The sequence below is a fragment of the Heloderma suspectum genome, chromosome 4, assembly GCF_057233095.1.
Source record: "Heloderma suspectum isolate Gila_16-S chromosome 4, 16-S_ref, whole genome shotgun sequence".
NCBI classification, from domain to species: Eukaryota; Metazoa; Chordata; class Lepidosauria; order Squamata; family Helodermatidae; genus Heloderma; species Heloderma suspectum.
Window position 1 is genome coordinate 209,720,037 of NC_139461.1, and position 20,289 is coordinate 209,740,325.

At 43.6% G+C, this 20,289-nt stretch overlaps 2 protein-coding genes across 10 annotated transcripts in view; both read right to left on the reverse strand.

Moving 5' to 3' along the window:
• The window catches only part of LOC146348012 (interferon-induced protein 44-like), a 38,648-nt gene extending 26,792 nt beyond the window's left edge, over positions 1 to 11,856 (reverse strand). For 4 of the 7 annotated variants that reach the window (XR_014790492.1, XR_014790493.1, XM_084852126.1 and 1 more), the window contains exons 1-5: positions 11,820 to 11,856; positions 3,720 to 4,225; positions 2,226 to 2,277; positions 1,277 to 1,472; positions 137 to 286 (exon numbers count right to left, since the gene is read on the reverse strand). Coding sequence is in view for 5 of the 7 variants with exons in the window: in XM_084852126.1 (XP_084708252.1) it covers positions 137 to 286; positions 1,277 to 1,472; positions 2,226 to 2,277; positions 3,720 to 4,218 (897 nt within the window). In the remaining 2 variants the exon portion in view is untranslated. Of the gene's footprint in view, positions 1 to 136; positions 287 to 1,276; positions 1,473 to 2,225; positions 2,278 to 3,719; positions 10,625 to 11,819 lie in introns of those variants that run through there. The other 3 variants (XM_084852127.1, XM_084852129.1, XM_084852128.1) reach the window with 3 other exon arrangements.
• Positions 11,857 to 11,903: 47 nt separating this feature from the next.
• Positions 11,904 to 20,289, reverse strand: part of LOC146348013 (interferon-induced protein 44-like) — a 46,023-nt gene continuing 37,637 nt past the window's right edge. Inside the window, exons 8-9 of one of the 3 annotated variants that reach the window (XM_084852120.1) lie at positions 20,203 to 20,286; positions 18,093 to 18,528 (exon numbers count right to left, since the gene is read on the reverse strand). In XM_084852120.1, the coding sequence (XP_084708246.1) occupies positions 18,349 to 18,528; positions 20,203 to 20,286 (264 nt within the window). In that variant the 3' untranslated portion in view covers positions 18,093 to 18,348. Of the gene's footprint in view, positions 11,977 to 18,092; positions 18,529 to 20,202; positions 20,287 to 20,289 lie in introns of those variants that run through there. The other 2 variants (XM_084852122.1, XM_084852121.1) reach the window with 2 other exon arrangements.

Consider the following 20,289-nt stretch of genomic DNA (forward strand, 5'->3'; position numbering starts at 1 on the left):
CTGGTGTAGGGATGATGAGGCCACAGCAATTGTGAAGTCTGCATCAACTGCAGTAAGCTAGAAATGTAAAACAGATTCCAAAATGAACATCCCTTTATCTGAATTGAGCCATAGTGGGTCAGGTGATGCTTCCTACCTGGTACCTATCTGGAACATGGCCTTTTAATAGGTTGGGCAGTTCATCAATGTTCAGACCAGCTCCTTCCTTTTCTTCTAGTCCCATGGTGTCACAGAAAACGATGGGCAATGGCTTTCCCTCTCCAGTTTCAACTTCATAGGTCCTATACTATTTTTTAAAAAAGCAAATCAAGTAGGATTAAAATACATTCCTATCCATTTCACATTCTCTTTTACATTTGTGAAGAACAAATAACTGCTACTAGTAGAAACTGTAACTTCTTGCATGTTTTGAACCCATGTAAAACTAACAAAGATCCATTATAAGAGTAGCGGGCTAGTAAGGAAGTTGAATACATACTTGGAAGGTAAACTGTTGGTTACCAACGATCCATTGTAAACAAAAAACAGCCACAAAGCTACAAGAACATTTCCACGGCAACATCCTGATCTATGTGTTTGCTGATGGTTGGTGAGCTTTGATTCCCCTTGCAAATTCTATACTGATTCTTTCCTAGGAAGGCTTGTTAATCATTCCAACCTTTATCGAGCTTTCCAGCTATTGAACTGGAAGAAAATTTGAAGTGAAATGTTTGTGATTTAGTCAACTGCAGAGCAATCCTAAGTAAGGTGGAGAAAAGTGGATGATCCAGCACTTCCAAAGCCTCTGCATTTTGTTGAGTACTCTGGTGGTTTTGAAACACCACACACATAAGAACATAAGAAGAACCATGCTGGATCAGACCAAGGGTTCATATAATCCAGCTCTCTTTTCACACAGTGGCCAACTCCCACCCATACACATGCCATTGCTTTCAATGCACCGTCCATGAGTGGAGGCCTTCCATTCATGGAAATCAGAACCTGGATCCAGTTCATCCACTACAAATCTTCTGGCAAGAGGAATAAGATGGCAATCATTATTTTAATTGATAGTCCAATTGATAGTCCAAGTGCTAATTCAATTTTTGTTTGGTGAGGATGAGGTTTGACCATGGGTGACTTTGACACAAGTATGAGAGTAGATCTGTCTTCCTGGCAAGATACAAGAACTGAAATTTGCCAGAGAAATATATTTGAAACATCAGGAAAAATATTATTCCCAAATATTAAGTGACTAGAATGCATTTTAATTTTTGATTTAGCAGTGTGGGGCTACCTGCATAGTCACGCTTGTGGAATCTGATCCCGCTATGGCATCACTTGCCACATAGCCTTGAAAAACAGAATTCACAGAGTTGAAAAAGCTGGACTTCCCTGCACCGACTGGCCCAAGGAACAGGACCCGAATCTTTGGCACTGAATTCAATGAAGGCTTAAACGTTCTCACTTCATCCATCAGTTTTTCTCTTTCACTATTAAGATAGAAAAATGCATCTATGTGTATTAGCCATATTAGTTAAACATTCCTAAGCATATACATGCATGTATGTATGTATTTTAAGTGGTGCAAAAGAAATCCCTGCCAAAAAAAAATTGGAGGGAGGAAGACTGTAACAATCAGGGGAAGAAAAAGAACCCTGTGAAAACCTATTACAGACCTGCAGTTAAGTTAATCATTGCTGTCCGCACATCCCATTGGTTAAGATAAATTGATAAAGACAAGGGAAGCCTAGGATCAAAAATCCATCAGTTTCAGATAAATTTTATGGTGATTATACATTTACTCATGCACCAAGAAACATGGAAATTGCAACTGACTGCACCTGGCCTTAAAATCAGCACTGTGGAAGGAAAGGAATGGCAACCTGGGACCCTTCAGATGTTTTGGACTGCACCTTAATCTATCCACCTTCTCCTCCCCTGACTCAGTCTGTCGCTATTAAGGTCTACCATTGTGTCTAACCCCAATGAAAGCATATAGGGAGAGCAGAGGGCCAGTGTGCAGCTAGGCAGTCCCTTCCCCATATTGTCCTGACCTTCCGAGTTCCTCCAATTTGCAGAAATGAGGATTAGGTCTACAAGACCAAGAGAAACTGTGGGTGCATGAAAGACATGTTGTAGATAAGTACAATATATAAAATTCTAGGCCATTTTTACTGCACTTCTGCCCATATTTGCATATTTGCAAAGGTTGTAATGAAGGGACGCTCCAGTCATTAACCTACCGAGTTGTCCATTCCACCTTCCTATATGGATTTTCCAGCATAGCACCAACATCTAAGGGAAAACATCAGAGAAACCGTGAGAGTGGAAATCAACTGGCTTCAAAGAGGAAACTCCGGCTGCATTCGGATGTCATGTTAACCCATGGTGGCTTAATAAACGACTTATTGTGGCTTATTTTTTAAATAGTCCATAATGCTTCGCCACACAACCGGGCTAATAAACTACTGTGAGTAGCTTATTAAGCTACTGTGTGTAATTTGACACACACCCAGCCCCCTGCACCCCCTGTCCTGCTGCAGTCCTCCTGCCCAAGCAGTGGCACTGTTTCACCTCTGAAGCGCTGGAAGTCTGCAGGATCTGGACAAAGCTTCATACACAGCCTCCCCCGGTCAGGAAGCACCCGATCCCCCATCAATACCCTGTGTAACCACTCATTAAGCACCATAAATCCCAAGTTTAGCAAAAAGGGAGTGGGGCTCTAAACCCTTGGGGGTTTGCAGGATCAGGACCAAACTTCACATGCAGCCTCTCCTACTCGAGAGGCACTCAATTCACCCTCCAAATCCTGAGCAGTTACCCAAGGGGAGCGAAAATCCCAAGTTCAGCAAAAAGGGGGTGGGGGCTCTAAACCTTTGAGGATTTACAGGATTGGGCCCAAACGTCACATTCAGCCTCTCCTACTCAAGAGGTACCCAATCCATCTTTCAAACCCTGCACAATTACCCCAGAGGAGTGGAAATCTGGGGCAGCACAAAAAGAGGACGGCACTAATGAACCCTTGCCCATTCCCGCCCCCGTTTTCAGTAAGGCGCAAAAGTGTTTTGCCAATCAAAAGCCCTCGATCCTAGAGTCACCGTGTCCATAGAGGCTGGGCTGAGAGCTTTAGATCAGTGAAGTTCTTTAGCGCTTTACTGATCTAGCAAAAATGTGCATCCCTCCCTTGCTGGAAGATGAGCCTGTATTCGGGGGGTTGGGGGGGGTGTTTTCATTAGACTGGTAAAACGCTAAAATGCTTTATAGATCTAAAGCCCTCAGCCCTAGAGTAATTGTGGCAATAGAGGCTGGGCTGAAGGCTTTAGATCAGTAAAATGCTAAAGCTTTAGCGACCTAGTGAAAAGTCCCCTCCTCCCAGGCTATAATACAGGCTTGTCATGACAAGCTTCACAGTCTAAAGTGCTTTAGCGATCTACGGCCAGAGAAGAGCAGCATTGGTTTTGACTGCTCTTGCCCCACAGCTCTGTAAACAGTGAAAATAAAACACGGTGACCACCAGACAACATGATAACCCACTGTGGGTTAAATAAACCCTACTGCAGACCAAGGGTTATAGGCATGGGTTATTTTGGCCAGTTAAGCCATTGTGAGTAAAAAAAAAATCCCAACAGACAACATGATAAGCCACGATGGGTTAAAAAAAGCACCGTGGTTTAATTAACCCGTTGTGGGTTATCGTGTTGTCTGAACCCAGTCATTTTCTCTTTATTTCAACTCACCTTCAACTCGATATACTTCACATTCCAAAAGAGCCTGGTCATTTCCATGTAAGTCTTGTGCACAGAACGTGTAGTTGGCAATGTTAGGATTTGTAGAAACCACTGCAGTATTTTGATACAGGAAAATAAGTGCTCCAGCTCCAAAATTAGGACCAGATGAAGAAATGTCATATACAGCCTGACTGGCAGATTTGAATGGGATTTTTAGTGGGCTGGGCGCCTTCTCTTTCCCTTTCAATCTAAAGAGGAAAGCTTTTTCATCACTTAGATACTTCCCCACCGAACTATAAGTCTGAGCCGTAAACCCTCCATAAATGTAACCACTTGGATTGTATGCCACCACTACAGTTGGGCCTTGTTGGTTGCATATGTAATGAAACGTGTTAGCATTGTAGCCATGCACAGTTGCCTTATACAGAAGGCTCAGGGAACTGCCTTGCAATAACTGTAGTAACACCCTTTTCTCCTCTTGGGTCAATCTAGATTTGACATCAGCCATTGTTAATCTAAAAAAGAAAGCAGAGATATGCCACAGTTAGCCTTTCAGGTTTCATACACACATCTTCATTTGCCTTTCAGCAGCTTCTAGGAGGTGCGCTGTGTTCTCTAGAGATCCTTAGAGGAACCTAAGCAAAACTCAAGTTCCTCTCCGTATAACAAGTGCTCTTAAAGTAAACCATGTAAACCCAATAGCCATGATGGCTGGGGAGGGTGGGAATTGTAGTACATCTGGGGCTGCCACATCAGGAGAGGTTTGCAAACTTTTGAGGCTTTTGTGAAATTGAGTCCACTTCATCCACAAAATTTTATGCCATCACAAATGTTTTAGTCGTTAAGGTGCTACAAGAAGAAGAAAGACAGATATAACAAGTGCTCTTAAAGTAAACCATGTAAACCCAATAGCCATGATGGCTGGGGAGGGTGGGAACTGTAGTACATCTGGGGCTGCCAGATCAGGAAAGATTTCCATAAGCTTCTGTGAATTTGAGTCCACTTCATCCACAAAATTTTATGCCATCACAAATGTTTTAGTCGTTAAGGTGCTACAAGAAGAAGAAAGACAGACAGACAGACAGTCAGACAGACAGACAGACAGAAAGACATAGCTGCTAGGTACATCTTCGAAGTAACACATATTTTGGCTCTGAGTAAACATGTAGAGGCTCGTACCATGTATGGCTTTCTTTTGCTGTTCTCAATATGCAAGAGTTTTCAGTGGTAATCTCCATCAGGGCTGACGTACCTTTTTGTATTTGAATAGCTGAAAAGCAAACACTCAAGCAGGAAGCCATGACAGATCAAACAGAACTAGAGAGCAAAGAATAACCTTTTGCTTCAACTTCAGCAATGTTAGCCAAGGCTACCTCTCCTAAGAGAGATTCCCACTCTTTGTAGATCAAGTTAGTAAATGCGGCAACATCTCTGAAGCATCTGCAAAACTTGAGTTCTTGTTCGTATAGCAAGAGATTGTAAAGTAAACAATATAAAGGCAGTAATTCAGTTCTGAACAACTGAGCTCAAGTACAGAATCCAGAAACACACACACAATCTTTAAACTAAACTGCATCTCCATGAAAAGATGGAGAGGCACTGTTAGATTGAAGCCAAGCAAGTATTCACATGCCCCTGTCCAATTTTAATAACCAGAGCAGAAACGTCTGGACACAACCCTGCATGTTCTTATCACGATTGTTCTTCTCTGTTCAGTTCTGGAGTTTGATGCCAATTAATCTGTGGCAAGTCTCTGAATGAGCCTGCTCTTCTCCACAAGGAAGAAACAAAAGTGAAACTGAAAAGATCAAAAGTAAAATTAGAACAGGACACAGCTTATTACTGTATTTGGCAATAAAGGAGCCTGTACAGCATTGATATCTATTTAGAAATCTCCTTAACTCCTTATTTTTTCCTCTGTTTTTTGCTTGAATAGATTTTTTGTTAAGGAATATTTTGCCCTTTTTGTTTTTTCCAAACTGGTAATAAACACTGGATGCACAGGGACTGAACTTCAACTAGATTAAGGGAATTCACACTATGCCCTCACCTGGGAACATGTTTTTAAAAGGCCTAAGGAAGAATTATGTGGAATTTGATAAATCACATCCTGCATTGTGATGATGCTGATGATTTCATTTCTATACCACCCCACAGCCAAAGCTCTCTGGGCAGTTTACAACAATTCATTTAAAATATACCAGCATGACCAAATACAAAATAATAAAAACAGTCTAAATTTTTAAAACAGAAAAATTAAAACAATGTACAGGAGCAATCCTATGGCCGCTAGTCAGCAGCTAAATGGCCATAGGATACGTCGGCTTCTGGGAACCGACCTTCCTCCCATCCTGCGCTGCCTCACAGGCGGCTAGGAAAGACCCCACACTCAGAAGAGGAGCACGGAGCAGCGAAAACGGGGCATTCCTGGGGGCGTTCCGGGGCGGGAAAGGCAGAAATGCCAGTATGACACATCTTATGTGTCATCTGGCAGCCGCTTCCCCTGCTCCGCCTTCCCATGGCTAGACAGCCAAAATTGGCTGTCTAGCTACAAATGCAGGGTGGCTGAAGCGTGGAGGGGACAATCCCCTCTGCACTTTTCCTGCCCTGCATTGGATAGGCGGTCGCCTCCGCAAAAACAGGGATCCAAAGTAGGGATCCCCAAGGAGCCACATGATTTTTAGGGGAAATATACCCCAGAACACCATCACATCACAGAGCACATTTGCCTCAGTGGATGTGAAGTACTAGTTCCCCTCTACTCAGCACTGGTTAGGCCTCATCTGGAGTACTGTGTCCAGTTCTGGGCACCACACTTTAAGAAGGATGCAGACAAACTGGAGAGCGTTCAGAGGAGGGTAATGAAGATGATCAGGGGAATGGAAACAAAGCCCTATGAGGAGAGACTGAAAGAACTGGGCATGTTTAGCTTGAGAAGAGAAGACTGACGGGAGATGTGATAGCACTCTTCAAGTACTTGAAAGGTGGTCACAGAGAGGAAGGCCAGGATCTCTTCTCAATCATCCCAGAGTACAGGACACAGAATCATGGGCTCAAGTTACAGGAAGCCAGATTCTGGCTGAACATCAGGAAAAACTTCCTGACTGTTAGAGCAATATGACAATGGAACCAGTTACCTAGAGAGGTAGTGGGCTCTCCCAAACTGGAGGCATTCAAGATGAAACTGGACAGCCTCTATCCAGGATGCTTTGACTTAGATTCCTGCATTGCGCAGGAGGGTGGACTCAATGGTCTTATAGGCCCCTTCCAAACCTACTATTCTATGATTCTATGACTAAACCAGAAAAATCACGGATCTCATGGCCACAGCCACATCACAAAAGCATGGATCTGAGGCAAGGATCATCTTTATTTCATATGGTTTTTACACAGCAAATCCCCCAAACCACAATCAAATTACAGAATACATTTGCCTCCACAGACTGAACCAGAAAAATCATGGATCCACCACTCAAGGGCACAGCCACAGTGCAAAAACTTGATCCGAGGCAGGGATCCGCAGGGATCCTCATGATGTCTACAGGGAAAATCCCTTAGACCACAATCTAATCACAGACTACATCTTTATCTGCAGACTGGAGCATGAAAAGCATGGATCAGCCACTCATGGGCACAGACATGGCACAAAAACATGGATCCAAGGCAAGGATCCTCTTGATTTCCTAGGGTTTTACAGAGCAAGTCCCCCAAACCACAGTCAAATCAGACAGTACATCTGCCTCCATGGACTAAACCAGAAAAACCAGGGATCCTCTGCTTGTGGGCACAGCCACTGTGCAAAAACTTGGATCTGAGGCAGGCATCCTCAGGGATCCTCATGATTTTTACAGGGAAAAATCCCAAAACACCATTATATCACAGAACACATCTATGCCCAGGGAATGAGTGACAGAAAACATAGATTTGGGGCTTCATAGCACCATCATGTTATAAAACCAGGGATAAGATGACAATTCAATATGGATCCTCTGAATTTTTACATTGGGTCCCCCCCCCATCAAAGCACAGAACTCATCTTTGTCCAAGTACGCACACTAAGAATCCCAGATCTTCTGCTTTACCTCAAATGGTGTGAACCATTTATGTGAGGCATGAATCTTGATGGATCATCTGGATTTTATATGTAGTGCATCCAAATCACAGATGAATCACAAAGCAAGTCCATGTCAGTGGCATGGATGCTATATTTCTCAGATCCAGAATGGCAAGAAAAAAATGGATTCAAGGTGCAGTTCCTTATGTGTCCTCTGATTTTAATATCATGTCCCCACAAGTGCACCATTACATCACAGATCACATCCATGGGCACAGAGCAAAGTATTAAAATTATTGATTCTGTACTTCATGGAGCAAGTGTGATGTAAAAACATGAATCCATAACAATCACACTCCCATGCTTCACAGAACCACCATGGCATAAAAACATGGATTTGGGGCATGGATCCCATGGATTTTTTAAAAAAATTTTTTTACAGAAGATGCCACCGAAATAACCAGCTAATCACAGATCATTTCTGTGTCCATGGATTTCATTATGAAAATCATGCATCCACTGATTTGTGGTGCTGCCATGCCACAAAACATGGTCTGAGCCATGGATACTCATGATTTCCCTGCATTTTTATGGGGAGCCTCCAAAATCACCATCAATTCACAGATCACGTCTGTGTCCAGGGACCGAACTATAGAAATCACTGGTCCAGAACTTCATAGTACAACTATGGTGAAAAGCTAGGGTCCAAGTTCTGGATCCTCATGGATGTTCCAGATTTCTACATGGGATCCCCCACCATCGAATCACAGATCACATCTATGCCTGTGAAGCTGACCATGGAAATCATGGATCTTTTGTTTCATGGCTCCTCCATAGCACGAAAGCATGGACTCACCTGATTCTCACAGGGTCACAAATTAACCACATGATAATTGGTTACAGCACTGTCGAAAGATCGTATTGAAAATAATTATGGACACAACACCTCAGTTTTGATGTACAGACTCTATTGATTTTTATACACAGACCACAAAAATCTGTTCTAAACCATCTCATTGAACTAAGCCATAAAATTTTCAACTCCCACTATTCCCTTCCTTCACTGTCTTCTCATTCCTAAAACCTCTGCTCAATTTTCATTGCCTTTTTCCTGCTGCCTAAAGGCCCCCTCACACTTCACAACCATTTCTCTCGCCTGCAGCATGGTGCATGTTCTACACTATATGCTCTGTGTTATGCACATCAATGTCCGCCAATGCTGGTGGGTGGGAAACGGAGTGTGATGACTTGACTTCAGGACATGGGATGGGGTGGAATGCCATGGAATGCATACCAAGGCCTATGCCATAAGGACCAGAATATTGACTTCCATTTACAGTTAGAGGGTTTCTTTTGGTGGCTGCAGTTAAAGATTTTATAGCTGAGGCAGCAGGTGAGGTCTCATTGTAAATGCTATTACAAATTGTGGCAGGGAGTTCCATAGACTCGAGCCTCAATGTGTAGTAGTAGTAGTAATGTTAATTACTGTCATAATTGTATGGCTTAATTGACAAACTGCATCCACCTGGGGTCCAGAACAAACTTGTCCTAAGTGATACTTTAAAAATGGTCTGTGGATGTACACAGAAGCCTCTCGTCTCTATTTTATCCTCACAGTAACCCTGAGAGGTAGGTTAGGCTGAGAGGCAGTGACTGGCCCAAAGTCACCAAGTGGGCTCCATGGCCAAGTCGGGACTAGAACCTGGATCCCGCAAGTCCCAGTCCAACACTCTAACCACTACACCACACTGTTAACTCTCTAACTCCCCCCCCCCAAGTTAAGGTAGAGGAGAAAAGCTGATTCAATCTTTCCTGGGGATCAGGACATCGTTCTCCAGAAGACATCACCATGTGTGTGTGCGTTAATTTTTCTCTCCTCCACCGCCCCCAGACAAGGGCACCTTTAGGCTGCAATCCTGTTAGTGTAAATAGTATAGTTACCCAGAACTAAGTCCCATTGAAGTTGATAGGCTTACTTCTGGGTAGACATACATAAGATTGCAATGTAAATGAAAGGCTGCACGGTTATGACATCCCAACCTTCCCTGCAATGCCAAAAGAGGGTGTGTGGGTGGGATTCAAGTTTGCTGTCAACCCTGCCCCCTCCGCCCCCCTCACAGACATGCACAGGCGCTGGCGGTTTTTCTGGCTGGAGTGGCTTTGCTTACCTAGCCCCTGGTCCCTTCTGACATCCAGTGACACTTCGGCAGAGGATGATATGGAAAAATAGGATGGTATTTTTATTTCTGAAAGATAACCTTGGCTTGATTCAAACAGACTGTTCTGTACATGGCACTTACACCTAGGAAAACATGTCTCATTGATATCAAAGGGACATGCCTGCAAGAACTAATTTGGATCAGGATTGTTGCTGGGGAGGAATGGGTTAATCCCCTCCCCATGAACTGTGGAGCGAAGTAGTAAAATAACCATTGTCATTTGCATCCCAAGTACATAAGCACTTCTCTTTTTTACAGTCAGTGGTAATGAGTATGGGTTTGTAGTTTAACATGTAAATGTTGAAAGACTGTATTGATTATGGGAACAAAGATATTCTGAAATCATTTATTTCATGTTGTTATAATAGACACATTTTCAATTAATTATTTAACATTAATGTTTTTAACTGCAAACAACGAACTCATATGGCCAACCCATTTTTTCTGGCCATGAATATCCTGTGGAATAATCAAATTTAAAATTTAAATTTGATTATTCAAATGATTAAAAGATTTAAAAGAAAGAAAAAAACGAACGTACGCAAATGGCGGCGCCCATGGGCTACGTAAACATTTACGTAGACTAAGACGGCGAAAATAAGGGGAATGCAAATAGCGTAGCGTCTATGCTATTTGCGTTCCCCTTATTTTCACCGTCTTAGTCTACGTAAATGTTTACGTATACTAAGATGTGTAAAATAAGGAACGCAAATGGCGGCGCCCATGGGCACGCCATTTGCGTACGCACGTTGTTTTTTCTTTTAAATCAGCCGTGATAGGCTACGTAAACATTTACGTAGCCTATCACGGCTGACTGCAGGGACGCAAACGGCTACGGCCGCCGCCATTTGCACCCCTGCTAGCCAGCGGCCGGATGTCCAGCCGCTGGTGGAACTGGCCAGCGGCTCCGCAGAATCCCTACGGAGCGGAGCCAGCCGGCCAGAATTTCGGGGGGAGGGACGGAGCGCCTCCCCCCCACACCTCAAATCAATTTCACTAAAATGTAAGTGACTTTCATACATCCCTACAGTTAAGTAAATGGGACTGGCATTTTATGACACAGGCATAGACTTATGCTGTTAGTTTGCAAACTGTGACTGCAATCTTGAACACATTTTCTACAGTCTAAGTGCCACCCAACACAGTAGCCTTTACTTCTGAGGTCCAAACGCCACATTACACTACCGGATGGGCAACCTGGCGTGGGAACAAGTGGCTTTTTAACACTTTGCTCTGGATTGGGGGCCCTGCCGGTAACTTTCATGGCCCAAAAGCAATACTTTACAAATGAATCGCTTTTTGGCAAACAAAATTACAACCACAGGGTCCCCGGATTATCAGGACTACAGTGAAGGGTGGGGAAGGAAAAGTTAAATCCCCCACCCACCCTCCACACTAGGTACCCAATCTAGATTGGGGCCTCTGCAGTTACTTCAGAGTAAGGAAGAAAGGAACATCTTCGAAGCAGTTTGGCTCTGAGTAACCATGCAAAGGCTTCAGGCTTGCACCGTGTATGGGTTTACGCTGCTGGTGTTAATTAGCCACCGTTTTCCACGGTAGTCTCCATCAAGGCTGGGCCCCCTTCCCCATCTAATAGTCGGAAAACAAAACAAAAAAGCTAACAGGGAACCACGATCCGGGGGGCTGGGACTAGTCAGTGAAGCATTTTGTTTGTTTGTTTCAACTCCAGCCATGCCGGCCACAGCTTCCTCTCTCAAGGGAGATTCACAATGCGCGCAGACAAAGCGAGCAAGCGCAGCGACATCTCCGGAGCATAAGTATTACCCGAGTTCCTCTTTATCTAAAGAGAGATGCTAAAGTAAACGCGGCTCTTACCGCGCTTGTTCCTTTCGATCCTGTAGTTTTCTGCAACGGTGTAACCAGCCCCAGTCTCCAGAAGAGCCTGCAGTTCTCGGAAATGATGAAACGAAAGTGAAACTGAAGAGATTTACTGGAAACAGCCAGCTCCCTTCTCGGATTTGGCGGCGTTCCCCTGTACGTTAGAAAATGCTGTTAGGAACGAAGGGAAAAAAGCCTCACCGGGGGCACAAATCCTATCCGTGCTTAGACATTAAAAAAAAAAAAGTCCTACAACTCCCAGCATTCCCCAGGCTGCCTTGCTGACGGGCGAACGCTGGGAGTTGTAGGACTTTTCTCTGTCTAAACATGGATAGGACTGTGCCCTAAAACGGAAGTTTCTTGCAAGATTTCTTCAAAAATTAGGGAAGAAAGTAGAACAAGGACCCATGAAATCCAAAGGGATCCTCATTATTTCAGAGGAGTTTTAAAGGGGATACACACACACACACCCAAACCACCATCCTATGACAGAGCACATCTTCCTCCGTGGACTGAATCAGAAAAATCATGGAGCTGCCACTCCTGGGTGCAGCCACCGTGCAAAAACAGGCAAGGATCCTCTTGATTTCATATGGTTTTTAAAGAGCAAATTCCCCAAACCACCATCATATTACAGAGCACATTCACCTCTACGGACTGAACCAGAAAACTCACGAATCCACCACTCATAGGCGCAGCATTCCCTGCTGGCTGGGGAACACTGGGGGTTGTAGGACTTTTTTTCTGTCTAAACATACATAGGACTGTACCCAACTCCCTTCTTCTCGGATTTCACGGAGTTTACCTGTACATTAAAAATTGCTGTTCCAGTGAAGAAGGGGAAAAAATGCTTCACTCAGGGCACAAATCCCATGCGTGTTTAAAAATGTCCTACAACTCCCTGCTGGCTGGGGAATGCTGGGGGTTGTAGGACATTTTTCTGTCTAAACATGCATAGGACTGTGTCCTAAAACGCAAATTTCTTGCAAGGTCTCTTCATAAGAGCATCTTGTACCTACAAAACGTTTTCTGAGTGTAAAGGCTGTTTCCACAGCGATAGTCTCTTTTCTCCCCTTCTCCTACCTCTCCCCCTCTTCTCCCCACACCCCGTGTTTCACCTGTATTTAATTTAAATGGTAAGCCTATGCCAAGGACGTCTATTTTGTTAACGTTACTTTTTTGAATATATTGTTGTTTTATCTTTTAACTGCTGCCTTCTCGTTGTTTCTATTTATTTACAGATTTCTTGTGATGTTATTAGGACACTGACTTTTGTGTTGAAATGCGTTTGGCTTATCTTGTAATATTTTTCAGATCTAGCCCTGTTATCACCAGATTTTGTAATAAAGGTTCCTGTATAGTGCTGATTTATTTATTTTCTCTTTAACTCTCCTTAAATGGGTTTTCGTTAAGGGATATTGTGGGGATTTTGTTCTTGGAAAACTGGTAAACACACACACACACACACACACACTCCCCACAGAATACACAGGGACTGGACAGCAGAAAGGGACTTGACATCATGCCCTCACTCAGACACATGCTTTTAAAAGGACTTTTAAAAGTGGTTGTGTAATGGAACATAGAAAGGAAGAGAAAGTAAACTCCAGGGGGGAAAAAACGTATAAAATAATTGATCTTAATCCCAGTAAGACTCCAGAAGCAGACGCTTCAGTAAAGTTTGGGGTTGAAAGCCTCATGTAGAAAATCCCTCTCTCACACACACACACACACACTCCATATATACATGTATACGCCTTGCTTTGGAGATTCAGTGTGCTTTTTAATGCCTTGCTGTGGGGTTTCAGTTCTGCACAGACCAATGTGGGTTTAAAAGGACTGCTCTAATGTTGTTTGGGTCAGAGAAAAGCCAGTGATAACTGTCGCCTGGTGTCTGCACTGTGATGGGATGTTCTTTGACAGAGGTGGGCCAGGGGTGGAGGCGGATGTTTTGTTCCATTGGTGGGCCAAGATGCTCTTCGATGAGTGGATTTGGCAATGTTCTGCAACTGCTGTTCCTGCTTTCTTCTTACTTCTAAGTAAGCCCTGCTTACTTATGAGTAGACCTAGTTAGCTCTACCTATGGTGAGCTCTTATCATGCTTTCCATCCCACCAGCCCCAGTGGGCATTAGCCACCACTGCACACAATAGACCATGTTTGCACACTCACATATGCCAAGGGGATTTGCATAATTACCCACCATGGCACAGCTCATCTTGTCGTGTCAAGCTGGCCAGGGTGGCTTATTCCTGTGGGTTACAGCCCACCTAGAACCCATGGGCTGTTGGAGGATTCTGGGAATTTAATTTCCTATGGCAATAAGCCACCTTGGTCAGGTTCCCATGACAAGACAAGCCATGCTGCCAAGGGTAATTATACGAATCCCCCTGGCACATGACAAGCATCTTCACTGGGGGAGGCAGAATAAGCCAGTAAGAGGCCAGTCCACAAGATCACCACAGCCCAACATGGCCATTTTGAATATTCATCCCCCACCAAGGGGTTGCCATGGTCTGCACTGCGGTCTGAACCCAGGTGGCCTGGCTTGTTAAAGAAACAACACTCCAATCACCCCACAATGGGCTGTGGGTTACTGGAGGGTTGTTTTGCCCTCCAAGCAACCATGGCACCAGGGTTTGGACAGTATGACAAGCCATGGTTGGAGCCTGTATAGGCAGATTGGCAAACATGGGCTCCACAGCTTGTCATGCTTTAAATAAGCCACAGTGGACTACAATGATCATGCGGATCAGAGCTGTAAGGAGGCATGCAAACTGTCCCTGAGTCCTGCTGACCATCTCAGATAGCCTGATTCTATGCATGTTTACTCAGAAGTAAGATCAACTCAGTTCAGCAGCACCTATTCCCAACTACTGAGCGTGTAAAAGACTGCCATCGGAAAGACAATTCTTCCAAAAGGGAAAGGCGGTGTGCTTAATTGACACGTGATGGAAATTGCGCTGAGTGTTTAGTTGCAGTGGATTTAGCGTGTGTGCCTATTCTAAAAACCTTAGATACCAACAAAGCAACTTTGGCATCAACATGGCTATAGGAAGCTTCCTAGTTCCTACATCACAATACAGCTACGTGTCATCATATCCAATGAATAGTTTTACGTGGATTTGGATTCAGCAGGGCTGGATTAAAATCTCCACTCCAGATGTGGAGCTCATGCCACACAGTGTGTCTCGATGTTTTTAAATTTGGGTTGTCCCTTTCCAGTTGAGCCTGTAGCGATCCTTCCACGGTAGTGCGCAGATAGCCTCTCTTTTCAAACACTTTCAAACACTCTTTTCCAACAGCACAAGAGACGACTCTACACATGGACATCACCAGATGGTCAATATCGAAATCAGATTGATTATGTCCTTTGCAGCCAAAGATGGAGAAGCTCTATACAGTCAGTAAAAACAAGACCTGGAGCTGACTGTGGCTCAGATCATGAGCTGCTTCTTGCAAAATTTCGGCTTAAATTGAAGAACGTAGGGGAAACCACTAAACCATTCAGGTATGACCTAAATCATATCCCTGATGAATATACAGTGGAGGTGAGGAACAGATTTCAGGGATTAGACCTGATAGACAGAGTGCCTGAGGAACTATGGACGGAGGTCCGTAACATTGTTCAGGAGGCAGCAACTCAATCCATCCCAAAGAAAAAGAAATGCAAGAAAGTCAAGTGGCTGTCTGATGAGGCTTTACAAGTCGCTGAGGAAAGAAGAGAAGCGAAAAGCAAGGGAGAAAGGGGAAGATATATCCAACTGAATGCAGAGTTCCAGAGAATAGCAAGGAGAGACAAGAAGGCCTTCTTAAATGAACAATGCAAAGAAATCGAGGAAAACAACAGAATGGGAAAGACTAGAGATCTCTTCAAGAAAATTGGAGATCTCAAGGGAATGTTTTGTGCAAAGACAGGCATGATAAAGGACAAAGAAGGCAGGGACCTAACAGATGCAGATGAGATTAAGAAGAGGTAGAAAGAATACACAGAAGAACTATACAGGAAAGATCTTAATGTCCCTGATAGCCATGATAGTGCGGTCACTGAACTTGAGCCGGACATCCTCGAGAGTGAAGTCAAGTGGGTATCAGGAAGCATTACTAACAACAAAGCTAGCGGAGATGACAGTATTCCAGCTGAGCTATTTAAAATCCTAAAAGATGATGCTGTTAAAGTGCTGCATTCAATATGCCAACAAATTTGGAACACTCAACAGTGGCCGCAAGACTGGAAAAGGTCAGTTTACATTCCAATTCCAAAGAAGGGCAACGCCAAGGAGTGTTCAAACTACCGCACAATTGCGCTCATTTCACATGCCAGCAAGGTGATGCTCAAAATCCTACAAGCTAGGCTTCAGCAGTATGCGAACCGAGAACTACCGGAAGTACAAGCTGGGTTTCGAAGAGGCAGAGGAACTAGAGATCAAATCGCCAACATTCGCTGCATCATGGCGAAAGCAAGAGAATTCCAGAAAAACGTCTATTTCTGCTTCATTGACTACGCTAAAGCCTTTGATTGTGTGGATCACAACAAACTGTGGCAAATTCTGAAAGTGATGGGAGTACCAGACCACCTTACCTGTCTCCTGAGAAACCTGTACGAGGGTCAAGAAGCAACAGTCAGAACCAGACATGGAACAACCGAGTGGTTCCAAATTGGGAAAGGAGTACGACAAGGCTGCACATTGTCACCCTGCTTATTTAACTTATATGCAGAGTACATCATGAGAAATGCCGGGTTGGATGAATCACAGGTCGGAATTAAGATTGCTGGGAGAATTATCAACAACCTCCGATATGCAGACGATACCACCCTAATGGCAGAAAGCGAAGAGGATCTCAAGAGCCTCTTGTTGAGGGTGAAAGAGGAGAGTGCAAAAGCTGGTTTGAAACTCAACATTAAAAAAACTAAGATCATGGCATCTGGCCCCATCACTTCCTGGCATATAGAAGGGGAAGAAATGGAAGCAGTGACAGATTTTATTTTCTTGGGCTCCAAGATCACCACAGACGGTGACTGTAGCCATGAAATTAAAAGACGCTTGCTCCTTGGGAGGAAAGCTATGGCAAACCTAGACAGCATAGTAAGAAGCAGAGACATCACCTTGCCGACAAAGGTCCGTCTAATCAAAGCTATGGTTTTCCCAGTAGTAATGTATGGCTGTGAGAGCTGGACTATAAGGAAGGCTGAGCGCCGAAGAATTGATGCTTTCGAACTGTGGTGCTGGAGAAGACTCTTACAAGTCCCCTGGACTACAAGGAGGTCAAATCAGTCAATCCTAAAGGAAATCAACCCTGAGTGCTCATTGGAAGGACAGATACTGAAGCTGAAGCTCAAATATTTTGGCCACCTAACGCGAAGAGAAAACTCTCTGGAAAAGACCCTGATGCTGGGAAAGACTGAAGGCAAAAGGAGAAGGGGACGGCAGAGGATGAGATGGCTAGATAGCATCACCGATGCAATGAATATGAACTTGAGCACGCTCCGGGAGAGAGTGCAGGACAGGAAGGCCTGGCGTGCTATGGTCCATGGGGTCACGAAGAGTCGGACACGACTGAACGACTGAACAACAACAACAACGTCTTTGGGCATCAGAAGAAAAACAGAAGGAGATCTCTCTGACCCCTTTCTCAAGTTCATTTCTTTCTAAATGTCTGGGATGATAGGGCAAAAAAGGTATAGTCACCTCACACAAATCCAGACCAGTAAGGGCTGCCAAGCCACCCAGATCTTGACAAGCCAGGTAGACAATCTTACCTGCCTCAGGATGGCCCCTGGAACTTCACAACTTCTCAGGAGCTCATACCCTCATATCGGAGCCACCCAATTCTTTTACAGGCACTGGTGCAACAGATGCAGTATGTAAATATTCGTATTCGTATATCATTCTTTTCCTGAACACAAGTCCTTCCCAGTGTGTCCTTATCATGACACAAGCACTAGCCGCTAAATGTCATCAACATTGTTCACGGAGCCTGCCCACCTGCAAGGTGATCAGTTTGTGCAGGGAAAATACAGTTCTGGATGTTTCTAATGCTCAAATATGAGAATACACTTCTTTTCTGAGGCATAGAGTAACTTCCCTGGGAATATATCCATTGGCCATCCTTGGTAAAATGTAACAAATCCAAATAACTATAGAGATTTACAAAAACAGAACTAGTGATTCACTAGGTGGAACATTTGGAACACCATTAGTGTATGTGGACAGTGTGGTTCCAACTAAGAAACCAAGAAGAGGTGAACTACTAAACAATGCAACTGTAGTTAACCAGGGCATTCCACCTTTATTGCTCAGATATATATCCATGAAAAGCTGCTTTTAATCTTATACATGATTAAATCTTATACTAGTGAGATATTGAGCCCAGTATGTAAACACGTTTCAATTCTAGCGTGGCACCAGCTCACAGACACAATCAATTTGGTTACTTACATTGAAAAGAAAAAACTACAGCCAGTGATCAACCCAACTTCAGTAAACTATTGATACCTAGCAGTAAACATATTATATTGGGTCAAGTTAATTTCCCTTGGCCAAGGGCAAGCTTTTAAAATAGCCTTTGGTTAAACGAAGCATCTGCCTCACAGCCATGAGTATCAGGATATCTACATCATTCTTAAGCTCTATCTCTGAACAGTAATTCTTAACAGGAAGTATTTGACACAAAGGGATGCCGAGTTTTTCTCCTGTTAACTGCATCTGTAAAGGAGATAAAATGTAAGTAGTTATCCAGAGAACCCTATTTTTTCATGCCCTGTTTCTTCCAACAGAAGTTAGGTCTAACATTGTTTGGGCACTGCTGGTGTTCTTAAGCTATTGCCTAGGAGATTTCTTAACTTCTGTGTGTACAGTTTAGAAGCAGTTATTTGGTGCCCAAACTTTACATCCAATATGAAAAAGAGAAAGCACTTTCAGAAGTCAAAAGCTGTTTGGAAATATTTTCAACACCAGTAGATACCCGTTTGTGTATTTTGATCCTATCTTTTCTGGTTACATTCCACCCATTCCATCACATTTCTTTTTACACTATAGAAATACATCTCTATTTTGATTAGATATTACTTTTAAACTTTTATTTATATAGCATATTCTTTTAAACTTTTATTTATATAGCATATTCAGCATTCTGTTCACGCACTGGCCAACCAGCTGCCTGTGGAAAGCACACAGGTAGGACATGAGTACAATAGCACCCTCTCGCTTGGGTTCCCCACCAGCTGGTATGCAGAGGCACACCACATTTGATACTGACTAGTAGTAATTGGCAGCCTTATCCTTAATTAATTTGTCTAATCCCCTTTTAAAACCATGCATGTTGATGGCAAGCCATACATGTGGTAGCGAATTCCACAATTTAACCAAGCACTGCATAAAGTAGTTCTTTTTATCTGTCCTTAAACTCCAACAATTCAACTTCACAGGATGGCCTCTGGTTCTAATATTGAGAATTTTTCTCCCTATCCAATTTCTCCACACCATCCATAATTTGGTTTGTTCCCTTTATTTGGATTGTTTTCATCCCTCCATTCTAAAAATGGATCATTTATTACTACTCTCTCCTTTCTGTTCTTTAAACAGTTACTGATCCATAAGAGGACCTCCCCTCTAATTCCATAACTGCTAAGGTTGCCCAGGTCTTTTGAGGAGCTTTGGTGGGAGGGGGGCTTTGCCAAAAGCCTTTTTGGAAGTTGAAGTAAACAATGTCTACCAGATCACCCTGTCCACATGTTAACTGACACTCCCAAAGTACTCAAAAGGCTTAGCAAGGCAGAAGGTTCTGATCCAGACTAGGGCCCCAGCCCTAGTCTGGATCAGAACCCAGCACTAGTCTGGATTACCAAATATTGATCCATTAATATAAACAGATAACTATCTGGTAATATATATTGCAGGTGTAGGGTGCGATGCAATCCACATTGGGACAACTGTGTGGGGCAAAGCGTTAAAAGGCACTGCACCCTATGCTAAGGGCAGGATCCAAATCCCTACATTTACTTTAGAGTAAAAAAAAGAGGGGGGATACATTGCTGCTAGCTATGTCTATAAAATAATGTCTGCTTTGGCTCTAAGCTGTGATTATGCTGTCTAAGCTTGAACTGCTTGATGTTCCACCTCCAATCAGTGGCACAAAGGCAAGACACCAGTGCCTGAGCTTCATGGTTCCCACTTTGAGCTCTGTTGTGCCTGACATAATATTTTTGCCCAGTGCATTTAGACAATCTCTAGGTCAGCAGCAAGAAACAGCTGACATTAAAAAGAGGAAAACAAGGTCTCCAAGCAACTGGCTGGCTTTAACTTCCCAACATGCATGCTTCACATACAATCACAGAAAATAGACGAGTTCTCAGACATTACACATCAGAGTACACATACTCCTTGCATATGGTTTCCAGATGTGGTGCGTTCTAGGCAGGAAAGCCTCATGAAGCAGCCTTTAATGATGTGGCTCTGATGAGGCTA